Source organism: Colletotrichum fructicola (genome assembly GCF_000319635.2).
Source record: "Colletotrichum fructicola Nara gc5 chromosome Unknown KSG_Nara_v1_contig05, whole genome shotgun sequence".
NCBI lineage: Eukaryota > Fungi > Ascomycota > Sordariomycetes > Glomerellales > Glomerellaceae > Colletotrichum > Colletotrichum fructicola.
In genome coordinates this window covers 856254-867993 of record NW_027094055.1, presented here as the reverse complement: position 1 = coordinate 867993, position 11740 = coordinate 856254, and the positions used below count along the sequence as shown (strand labels likewise).

The 11740-nt window shown below is 53.6% G+C and overlaps 3 protein-coding genes across 3 annotated transcripts; 1 reads left to right on the top strand and 2 right to left on the bottom strand.

Moving 5' to 3' along the window:
- Window positions 1-5306: 5306 nt before the first annotated feature.
- prz1 (Transcriptional regulator prz1) lies at window positions 5307-6170 on the top strand (the record flags this gene model as incomplete). Its single annotated transcript, XM_032019392.1, has 2 exons — window positions 5307-5854; window positions 5912-6170. The coding sequence occupies 2 exons, from the start codon at window positions 5307-5309 to the stop codon at window positions 6168-6170; spliced, it is 807 nt and encodes a 268-aa protein (XP_031883386.1).
- A 1314-nt stretch (window positions 6171-7484) lies between these two features.
- CGGC5_v008925 (uncharacterized protein) lies at window positions 7485-8256 on the bottom strand (the record flags this gene model as incomplete). Its single annotated transcript, XM_032019393.1, has 2 exons — window positions 7485-7951; window positions 8007-8256. 2 exons carry the CDS (start codon window positions 8254-8256, stop codon window positions 7485-7487), a joined length of 717 nt encoding a protein of 238 aa, XP_031883389.1.
- Window positions 8257-8292: 36 nt separating this feature from the next.
- CGGC5_v008924 (uncharacterized protein) lies at window positions 8293-10765 on the bottom strand (the record flags this gene model as incomplete). Its single annotated transcript, XM_032019394.1, has 3 exons — window positions 8293-9426; window positions 9482-9916; window positions 10079-10765. 3 exons carry the CDS (start codon window positions 10763-10765, stop codon window positions 8293-8295), a joined length of 2256 nt encoding a protein of 751 aa, XP_031883388.1.
- Window positions 10766-11740: the final 975 nt, after the last annotated feature.

The following is an 11740-nucleotide window of genomic DNA, read 5'->3' as shown; positions in this document are numbered from 1 at the left end:
ACCAACAACGGGGAATGAGCAAAAGCACAGTACTTTTTTACTTTGCCAAAGTCCCCATTTCCAGCCCACCATGGCGCAGGTTACGCCCGACTGCGGTCTCGCTTCAGAGATACCCCTGCCCCGGCTCCTTGGGAAGCCGACCGAGTACAGGGATGTTCTCGTAGTCTTCTACACCTGCTCTGCAGTAGTGTATTTCTTCGTGGGCATACAGACGCCGGTGGCTGGTTGGGGGTGGGAGATCGCAGGGTCTCGTAGGGCCGGTTTTATTTGGATTCTAGTGCATCTAGCGCTTGACGGATATGCTCACTCAACCAGATGGAAGCAAGACAAGGCATAGGGAGCAGAGGAAACGAGCCGGTGGGCACGGGCAGGGCCGCGATAAATGCCCTCGCCACAGACGGGAGTCGGTCGAAGGAGTGGGAAGCATGCAAGTCAGAGGCTCTGCAAGATGAGGTCTGGTCTGGTCTGGCCGCAGACATCTAATAACTACATGCACCCGCGATAAAGCAAGATGCGTCCCAATCGTTGCAGTCAAAAATCACCGAAAATTTGAGAGGATGCAGCAGCTAGCTCATGTTCTGGGGGCCACGAACAAAAGACCAAAAGGAATAGCACAGAAAACACTTCAATCTTTATTGGGCGCTCTTGGTTGCATCACCACCATCATCACCACCACCATGCCCCTTGCTTGCTGCATGAGAACTCCATGGAGATTGACGTTCCAACAGGCGAAGATGAGGGCTGAATGGGAGGGATGGTGGCCGCTGGAGTGACAGTGTTCCCCCCACTGCCTACCTTGCGACGTTGCAGCATCCGTAAGGGTCCTGGCCTGGGATCAATGTACTGGGGTATGGACCGAACCGTCAACACCGTTGGAAATAGCCAGCCAGAGAACGGCCTAGGCAGACGGGCACCAACGGCGGAGAGAAAAGCCACTGCGAACACTTTGCGCATACAAAGTGTGCACGCACCATAGGCTGTCAAATCTTATGCTACCGTACCACGTAGTCTACGTACGAACGCATGGGCGGGCAGGCAGGCAGATGGGCAGGGAAGGAAGCGCAATGATAGTCACAGTAAGATTGCTGTGAAGATGGAAAGATGGCGGGCCTTAAGGCAGATTCCTCTGCCCCATCTGTACTCTTGCTCCAGGGGCATTCCGGCCTCCAGGAACCACGTTGTCTGTGCCGCATTCATGCGGCGATTCCTCCACGGCCCCTGGATCAGGAAGTGTTGACGATTATGGGAATGCCCCTATATGCTTATGACGGCACGACGATATGGACGTGACTCTGCCCATCTTATCTAGCCTATCTGCGGAAAGATGCCCCTCGAGAAGTCGAGTTGTGTGTGTTTCTGCCAGTGATGGATTTCTGAGACACTGCTCACATACGATGCGATGCCTTAAGGTCCATAGCATGACCCTGGAATCTGTCGTATCCGCATCTCCAGTGCTTACTCTGCAGGGCTGTGTGCTAATTTGAGCATTTGGGTGGGATAGCACCGTGAAATGGCAGGTACAGCGTCTAAACTAATTCACCTGGAACCTTGACAAACGACGACATCAAATAGTTTTAGCTTGGAGTTTTGGCCACCTCATTCTTCCTCTCACGAGGAGTATGACGAGGAGTCTGGGTGATGGGCAAAGGAGAGAGAGAGTGTGTGAGAGTGTGTGTGTGTTTGTGTTTGAAAGAGAGACGACATAGAGGCAAGCCCGGTGACTGACTCCACAGTTTGCCCGGCCGACTTGGGAAGCCCTACCGATGTACTGCGCTGTACCTTGGGCTGCACTGCAGTGCACCGCACACCAAGGGCCCATTGCGACCCCAACTCTGACCTGCCGCCTCAGCCCAAAGACCAAGACCAGGACTTTTGGATGGCATCCGTGGATTGGCCTGCCCTATGGATGCTCAGATTCGGAAAAGGGGGGGGGGGGGGGGGGCGGGGGGGGGGGGGAGAGCAATGCGGTGTCATTGGCCACAGGCATCCCACACTCAACGTTGACGCCTCGGAAACGGGCGTGCTGGCGCGGTTGGCGGCCAATTGGGTGAAGCAGGCAAGACGGAGGTGAGATAATGTTCTCCTCTCGCTGCCTCTCGCTGCGTACATAGTAGGTATTCCGCCCGGTTGTGAACGATTTATACGGTCCACCAGGCTCAGAGACGGCGGGAGTACTTTGAGCGACAGACCAGGTCGATGCCACGAAGTTTAAAGTGCGGCCCGTCATTCGCCGGTTCGCGACGTGAGGTGAGAGAAACTGGAGAATTGCAACGGGCGCGGTAACGCACGCAAGCATCTTGCATGTCACTTTAAGGTGTCATTAGGCTGCCCTACCCACAGCACGCGCAGCAGCTTGGTTAAAAGGACCAGGCAGCTGGAGTCTCGGTGCTCACTATCCGTATTGACGCCAAGGTATTAGGTAGGTAGTGGTAGGTAGGTAGGGTAAGTGACTGTGACAGGAGGGCCTCACACTACCTTACCTACCTTACCTACCTAGTAGGTGAGCTGCGGGGTACGTACCTTCACCGGTCCTGCGCTCCTCCCCTGGTGTCCACCACGGCCGATGTGGCTCAATCGATCGATAGGGCTCCACCCAAAGCACGGGCGCTCTCCGGTCTGGGTGGCTTCCCGGCGAGTCTTAATTAAACGGTTGGCTGTCGGTCTTCCAACTACCAACAAGTCTTGTTGGTTGTCCGTCACAGTCATTACTCTGTCATTGTCGCGGCTCGTCACCTTGCCTACCTACCTACCTGCCTACTTGCCTACCTATTCCATTTCCACTCTCGCTGTTGCTCTTGTCACAACCCACATCATCCCATCCCCTTCTCGCTCAATGCCCTCCCACAGCCCTGTCCTGTCTGTACCTTCCGACCCTTCTCCTCTCTGTATCCGAACTCCTCTTGTCCGCCTGTCTTCCTCGCCCCTTCCCTTCCCCGGACCCCTGGCGCAGATGATGCTGGGCCACCGGCCAAGGACTCGTCCATAGCCAGGGCTTTACGCTCAGTATCCCAGTCTAGTCTCCAGGCAAGGCCCTCTTTCATTCCCAAGTTGTTGGACTGGCCACTCATGGCACGGAAACCCTACGGATGAATGTGCATCGGCTGCGTTGGTGCAAGCATTTATCGTACCACCAAGCTGTTTTTACTCACCCAAGTCGGCTAGAACCACCACCAACAACACGCCCGGCCAAACAAGAGCCAGGGTCGTCGACTTGCTAAACCAACCAGACGAGGAAGAACACGAGCACCGCGCCGACAGACACAGACACAGACACAGACATAGACACAGATACAGGCAGATGAGGAGGAAAAGAGAGACCGACGCATACTCGACCTTGATCGCAATGTTGCTTCAGAGTTTTCTTCATCCCACTGCAACCTCCTCTCAGATGTCAGCCGTCCTAACAGCAGACAGACTTGAATTCTGCACAAACCTCCGCACCCTCATCAGTCCTTTTCCATGTCCTCCTCTTCTTCGTCTCACACCCCTCGCTCCAACTCTCCTCCTCCACCTCTCGCAGCAGCCCCCAATGCCACCCATCCTGGGCTGGTTGAATCCTTCGCGGGACGGTCCAACCACTACCAACATGTTCCAACATGCTGCTCCAACAAAATCAAAGGTCCCCTTGCCCTGCTGGATGCTGGACCCTCTCAGAAAGCACCATCTTACTCCAGTCTCCACCAATTTCGTCCAGCTGCCCACCCTGCCCCCATGTTCTCCATCACCTTGCACGTAATACAGGGCTACCGTGCATTGCCTGTTGCTATCGACGTTCTGGCTCATGCTTTCTCCATCTTGGCCTTGCTCTCACTTGCTCTATCTCGCTCCCACACTGCTTCTGCTTCTCTGACTCTATGGCATGCACGCAAGTCTCTATTGAATGATGCCGTAAATACACTCTGTGCTGTCAGTCTCCGCCCCCGGCTGTCTTCAATTACCCCCCGTACCGTATATCTCACCCGTGCTAAACTTATACACATACATACACCCTAAATTGCCCATACTACCTTGCTCTGCGACTGAACCGCTTTGGTCCCAAGCATGACCAGGCAGAAAGAGATGGGCGTCCCGTCTCAAGGTCTGTATAAAAATTGGCTCAGTCTGCCCCATGCAATCAATGTATGAAGCGCTCGCGGTCTGCCCTGCTTCCTTGTCTCTCTATCCATCTCTCCCTCCTCTGTGTTGATCAACCCTGCAAGTGACGATCAAAGTCATCGCGTGTGGTCCCGGTCAACTTGCCCACCCCCATTGGGTCCCCTACAGAACGAGGCAAACTGGGTCTTTCTTCCCGTCTTCCGGATACCGTACCTGGCTTACCTTACTTCCTTCCCTTGTCTTGGCCCCAACACACGCGCCCGCGCCCTCTCTTTTCCTCTCTTGCGTTCCCTTCCCAGCACACTGCCTGATTACTTGCTTGCCTACCTTCCGTTGCTCGTCGGATGTAAGGTAAAGTAAGGTACAGTCCAGTTGCCCCTGTCCTATGTCGTCCTGCTGCCTTGTCTTGCTCCTCTCCTCAATTCGAGCACGTTCTTTATAAGTGTCTCCTTCCCCATCTTACCTCCTGCTTTTCAGCCTTCCTGGGCAAGGTTGCTAATCAGATACGCACCCCGATCCGTCCTATCCACACACTCCTCCCATTCACGCGCATCCCTCCAACAAGTCCCAACTCAGCACCCTCCACCCCCCCTTCAGGGCCTGATTGCGTCTTGTTCCAACAGCCCTGTTGGTATATAAGTTCATCTTTTGCGTCCAACAAAGCGTCCGGGGGGAGAAAAGGGAAACACAAGAACGCCAACAAAAAAAGGGTGCCGCCCACGCCAGTCATGGATCTCACACCACCCTCATTAACAAGGTCTCCGGCGTCTTCAACTCACACCTACTGCCCGTCGGAATCCTCCCTGGACTATCCATCACCAGATCTCGCAACTCAGCAGTACAAACTTGCTTCTTTGTACGCTGCTGGCCAACTCTGCTCTCTCGGACAAACACCTGACGCCGATTCCTCTTTGCCGCCTTTAGATCCCACGACGACAGCTGACTGGACCTCGGCCAGCATCATGGCACCGGCCTCTTCTTCACTGTCCATTCCAAACGTTCTGTCCTCAGAATACGATCCCTTTTCTGAGTATGATCCGGCCCCGTACGGATCTGAGACGTACCCCCCGCCACCCTCACAACCGTCATCGGTTGTCAACCAACCGCATACTCTCGCAGATGTAACCGGACGCTCGCCAGCACCATCTTCTCCAAGAAGCTCGTTCTCTTATCCGCACGGCGGCGGCCACCCCACAGGTCCCAGGATCAAGATGGAAAACACCAACGACTACGGATCCGGAATCGATGTTTCCCATTACCCGTCACCACGCTCGATGCAAGTCCCGTACATGACGGAGCCCAGCCAGTATGTAAGCCCACATCAGGCCTACCTGTCAGACACCAGCTCTCCTGCATGGTCCAAGACAGAGCTGGATGCCGAACATTACTACCAACATCAAACTCCATTGGGGGATTCGAGTGCATCTGGCAGTCATCATGGCTCAAAGCGCGCGGAGATCAAACCAAACCGGCCAAAGAGGTCAGCGCGGCGGATGACGACCGTAGCGGACGCCAACTACCAATGCGAGGTCAAGGGCTGCGGAAAACTGTTCAGTCGTAGTTACAACTACAAAGCCCACCTGGAGACGCATGACGAGAAGAGAGAATACCCATTCCCCTGTCCAGTCGCCGACTGCAACAAGAAGTTCGTCCGGAAGACAGACCTTCAGAGGCACAACCAGAGCGTTCACATGAAGGAGCGAAACCACAAGTGTGACTACTGTGGTCGTCTATTTGCTCGCAAAGACACTCTTCGGAGGTAAGTTGAAGTGCAAGAATCGTGTTCCAGGGGAGCGTATACTGAGGTTCGTACCAGACACATGGAAGACGGGTGTTCCAAGCGATTCGACGTGGGCACTTGTGACCTTCGCATCGATGGCTATGAAGGGATGAGCGTCAACCGTAACATGGGAGGGTCTATGCATCCGATGGGTCTAGGCCAAGGTACTCTGCCACCGATCACGATGCCCATAGGCAACAACGGTGGTTTGCTGCATCCGGTGGCCTCCTCGAGCAGGGGTAGGAGTGTCATATCCGGCACGAGCGACGCCCACAGCGACCACTGGCCACGATGATGTATGGCTGGGTGTAGGCCAGTTACGGGAAGTACGACGAACGAACACACATGCGTGCGCAAGCTATATAACACGTGGCATGGTATATATTAAGAACATATCTGTATCATTATATGGGCGGTTGGGATGGATTTATGACCATCTTTCTAGGGTAGATACCTGTAGGCAACGGCGTTTTGGTAGTGGGTTGGCGATAATGAAGGACTGCAGAGGTAAATGACGGAATGCACACAGCAGCAAGTATCCAAAACGGCGCCTTGCGCAGGACATCGTCTCGTGCTCCGATACTGAGATTCTGCACGCACGTACGAGACTTTCCGAGAATGGCCCAGCTTCATCGGCGCCGCAACAGTGAAGGCACGACATTTCCCTGGCCTCAGAATCCTCAAGTGCTGGAGAAGTTTCTGGTACCGGCTAAACGACGACGGTGACCAGCTTGGCAAGCGGCGCCCAAGCCGTTGCCTGTATAAACCCTCCTCGCTCATGAGATGTGCCTAAAAGATCCGCATGAGAGCACGCGGTGACTCATCCCTACCATTTCCTTTGGATATGTAGGTATTCTGCATGCCTGTCTCCTTTCATCCCAACAAGATATTATGTCAATTTTAGGCGCTCGGCGGTCTGTCTTATACGCTCGTTTCTGGTGAGCTTGGATTTGCGTTTTGCGCTACCAAATGGAGCCACTCGGCTGCACAGGTCAAGATATTTGTCTCTATCCATCCCTCAAGAGACAAACCGCCTTACCCCGGGGTCGGATATCATGCTTTTGACAAAAGTAGTCGGTGTACTGGACAATCACGGTAGGTTGGGACGGTGGGGTTTTCCAGATACTATTTTGCGAATCGTGTCTCTGCTACCTTCGTTTTCCATTTCCATCCGGTTCCTTATCACCCATATCCTTTTGATCGTCGATACAGAAGCCCGGAACTTCCTCCCTTCCAAGAACTCTGCAAAAACAAGAAAAAAAGAAAGAAAAAACGTGGCCGTTACCATCCTGAAACCAAGTGCGTCTGTCCCCAAACACGTTCAACCCAAACCGCGATTCCAATGAGAATTGCCGCTTCTTCTTCTTCTTTTTCTTCTTCACCCTGATTGTTACCAAGCAGCCCATCCGCCTGCTCGTCATTAATGACCAACGAGTGGTCCGTCGCAAAAACTGGAAAGCGGAAGTCGTAAATTTCGTGAACCTCATGATCATACAAGGCTCCAAGCCCCAAAAGGTTGCGGTCCGCCGTGAATGTCGGAATCAGTCCGTGGAGGTCGCGAAGGTGGAGTAAAGAGAGAATTGAGAGAGCAATTGCGAGGCCGCTATCATCATTTCATGCAGATGACGTGGGCCCTTGTAATAGAAGCGACTGAGATAGTCGCGCCTGTGTCGTTGCGAACGGTGATGACAGGTGTAACGACCAACTGAACACGCCAGTGCTCAGCCTGGAGGATGTGAGGGTCAATGTTGGGTGCAACACCGACCATGGTCTGAGTGCTGAAGCGAGCGCCAGCATCGGGAAAGCGAAACTCGAAGGTGCAGCGTGACGTGAACATTTTCGCAGAGATGGACCAGGCCTTTTCGATCATGTCACGAAGAGCATCATCGGCATCATCCAAGTTGGGACCACCCTCGGACTCAGGCAGCATGAGGGGAGCGAGCATCTCGCGCAGTTCGGCTTGGAAGTACTCGATACGGTGGCTGCGATAGGCGTCGTAGCGCTCATGGTTGATGCATGAGTTGACGATCGCCGCGACACGGTCAATGCAAACCTGGAGGGCACCGCCTTGGCCGGCTGTGACTTCTAAGTCAGCGTCAATATCAAGTAGCAGGCAAAAATAAAAACTTACCAGGGAGGTTGTTCATCTCATAGCGTATCTCACCAATCTGGCGATCAGCGTCAACAGAGAAGCCCTGCCAAGCCTCAAAGACGAAGATGCGATGAACAAGCAAGTCGATAATTGCGCGAGAGATGAGGCAAGCGCGGGTCATGCTGTCGTTCATGTGCTGTCGAATGTAGGACCAGGCTTGGTGCTCGCTAAAAGGAGAGTACAGTGTAGTCATGTAGCGGGCAATCTGAACTTCCGAGAGATGCAACATGACACTTGGGTCGATTGAGGAGGCAAATCGGAGCACCTAGCTCCGGGCCAGACCCCAAACCCCTTCGAAGGCACGAGCATAGCGCTCGTTATCGCCGCTGTCGTCTTGGCCGAAAGCTGCTCCAGAAGCCAAGGTCCCGGTGACACTTGCGGGCTTGCCGACTGATCTGGGGCCGTTGCTGCCATGGCTGAAGGGGCCAGGGGTGAAGCCTCCGTGATTGTACTCAACTGCGTGGTAGTTCTGACCCGAAGATCTGGAGGGGTGATTCCGCTGAGATTGGGAACCACGGTGGGTGGGAGCACTATCGTACTGCTGAGAGGAACCGAAACCAGGGGTTCTCGGGATCAAAGGAGAAGCACCCGTGAAGCCAGATGAAGGGCCCTCGAAGTTGCCAAATCCAGTACGGCTAACGGAGCGAGGCGTTGGGCTCTCAAAGGGGCCAGTACTGGTGTTGAGGCCACGACGAGCATTTGATCCAGGTCCATAGCTGTAGCTGTAGGAGCTTTCGGCATTGTCAAAACCGCCATTGCTGCTGCTATGTCCGGGATGAAACTCTGGAGCATTGGGACGGAAAGAAGACTGCTGCTGGTTGAATCCTCGGTGACCAATGGCAGTACCAGGGCGAGCTTGCATGGTAAACTGAGCACCATAACCACAAGAAAGGTCAAACTCGTTTGGCTGTTTGTAATCACCATTGAAAGAGCTGCGAGCATCTCCAGATCGCGAGTAGGAGCGAGCTGGCAGCATCTGTTGCTGCATAGAAGCGCCACTTGAAGCACGAGTCCAACCGGCGGAAGAAGTGGTTCTGTTGTCGGCAGGGCGACGAGAATTACTGAACATGCCGGGATAAGAAGTGGGCGGCCCGTTGCGAGAAGATGCGTTGGGCATTCCGGAGATTTGAGACGTCTCTGCATTCTGCTGCTGGTAGTTGAATGGCTGCAGCGCATTGTCCATAGAAGGCATTATCTCACTGTGCTCTGACTTGATGGTAGCGCGTGTGGGAACCAGCTGCTTCTGCACATTCTGAGAGCGAGGAGTCTCATTTCCCTGCTGCTCCAGGGCAGCGATACTGGAAGCGCTCAGGGCGGTGATAACCTTGCCAGGTGAGCCTTCCTCGTTTCGCGTACCCAGCCACTGGGAAGTAGGACGAGATAAGAACTCCTTGACAGTCTAAGATTCACTTATTAGTTTGCTTACAGATTGGGCAGTTCTGAATAGCACATACCTCCACCAAATCCCGCATGATTTCCTGAGTGGTATCTTCTCCGTTGTTCTCATGATCAAGTCTGGCTTGATACTCGCGCAACTTGTTCTTGTACTTCTCAGTCTCCACGTGATAGCAAGCGAGCCGATTCTCGACCTCATCATGCTTGCTGTGGAGCTCGGCATATTCACGCTTGAGGTTGTCGCGCTCCTCAAGCATGATACTTGCCTCCAGCTTCGTGGAGCAAAGGACCTTCTCGTTGTACTCAATATCGAGACGATAGTCAGCGACCTCGTTGATCGCCTGGCGAAGCATGTTGTTGACATCTTGTGCATACTTCTGGAGGCCATCACAAAGATCGTTGGCGATTTTGCTGGGGATTCCTGGAGTGCGACGAATGGCCTGCTGCGTGGTCATGATACCCGCCTGAACCTGACGGGCAGGGATCCAGGCCGGCTTTTCATCTCAAAAATCAGTCATGTTTTCAAACAAGAACGACGTTTGGGGTACTCAAGACGAAAAGGAAAAACATTGAGGGACTTGAAATCCGAAGGGGGTGAAGAGGGGAGGATGGGTAAATCAGGAAGAGGCAGCAACCAGAAGGGGAAGTCGACATACGTGGTTTCGGGCGAGCTCAGAACGGCGATTGTCTCGGATAGGACCGGCCAAAGGGCCGTCGATCTGGCAGTGGGCAGCCATCTCTGCGACAACTGGCTTGGAGTGAGCGAGATTGTTTGCTGCAAGTTTTCCCTTCTCCTCGGAAATTGTAGGAAGAGCTCGTTGGGCACGTCGAACCTCGCTGTCAGGAGCGTTGGGAGTGTTGCCAGGTGCCTTTACAGCAGGAGGGGTTAGCCCAAAGCCGCTTTGGAGCGTCGTAAAGGCCGGCCGATATCCAGCGGAGGAAGGCTCGGCAGTTGGGCGACCGGTAGGAGTTGCCAGAATTGTTCCGTCGGAGCGAGTAGACAACTTACCCGCAGAAAAGCTTGTCGAATTCTGCGAGTGAGAAGGACCGCTGCGTTTGGCACTGCCTTGGCTGGGAGTAGTATGAAATTTTGGCGGGACAGGAAGCTGGTAGTTTTGATGGTAGTCCTGTTGATAGAGCTGGCCAACTCTGCCCTGGCAAAGTTCGGGGCCAAAAACGTCAGGAGGCGACTTCTCGTACACAATAGTACTGGCCGATGAGCTTGGGGTTGAGTGATGGTACTGGTGGCGCGACGAAGAATTACCAGGAGGTGAGTGGTCGGAAAGGCGCACACCGCCTCGATCCTCTCCGGAGCTGTTACTGTTGTGTCTCAAGTTAGCCATTTTGGTTTCCTTCCTTTGTGGCCGTCACAACGAGGGCACCGCGAGGACAGGGTGGGTGATCCTATAGCACAGTAGAACCACTTCACAGGTGTATGTCGGAAGGGGAAGAACAATAACGACGATGTGCGGAAAGGAGGTAATCAAAGGATGTCTTGGTGGGAAAGGGATATGGGTGGGAGAAAACCTCACATGCGGGAGGTGAGAGATTGTTGATGATTTTTTCGAGTTGTGGATGGAGAGAGATAGCAAGGGGGAAGTAGAGAAAGAAAGGCGCGCCTTCAGACAAAACAATTGACGCTAGCCTTTGCGGGAGTTGCATCAAATTCACTTACTAGAAGTGAAGATGAAAAAAAAAAAAAAAAAAAAGAAAGGGGGGGAGGGAAGCAAGAGGAATAGGCGTGCACCAGCTCTTCACTTAAAGCCCTGTGGCAAAAACAGATAGGTTCCTTCCGTATACTATATGAAAGCAAAGATTTCAGAGGGCAAGAGAGCAGCATGCCTCATGGACCTCCACCATAAGGATCTGGTGGAATGAGAAGGAGGCTAGGGAAGACTGGGGCTTTTGGCAGAGAAAAGAAAACATACATACAAGTTGAGCTCGCGTACCGAGTCCAGCACACAAGACCTTTGCTTTGGGCGGGTAGTTTTTGTTGGTCAAATGTACCAAATGCTGTTGTTGAATCTTGCTAGGGTAGCCGAGGTCCAAGGAGGCTGATCGAAATAGCCCCGAAGCCAGTACCAGGACTATCTATGCCAGCCCGGCGTCTTGGGGGCAATCGTGGAAAGCACGACCGAACTTGGGAGCAGGAGCGAGACTTATCGATCAAATTACTCTCGGAACCCTTTCAAAGGTACGTTTGCGAAGTTTGAGATTTCCTATTGTTTGCAAAGTGGCGAGCAAAATGCGCAAACCTACGGCGGCAGAGTAAATCTGTACTGTTCTTCCAGGAGTGCACTGCCGACGTTTCCCGATAG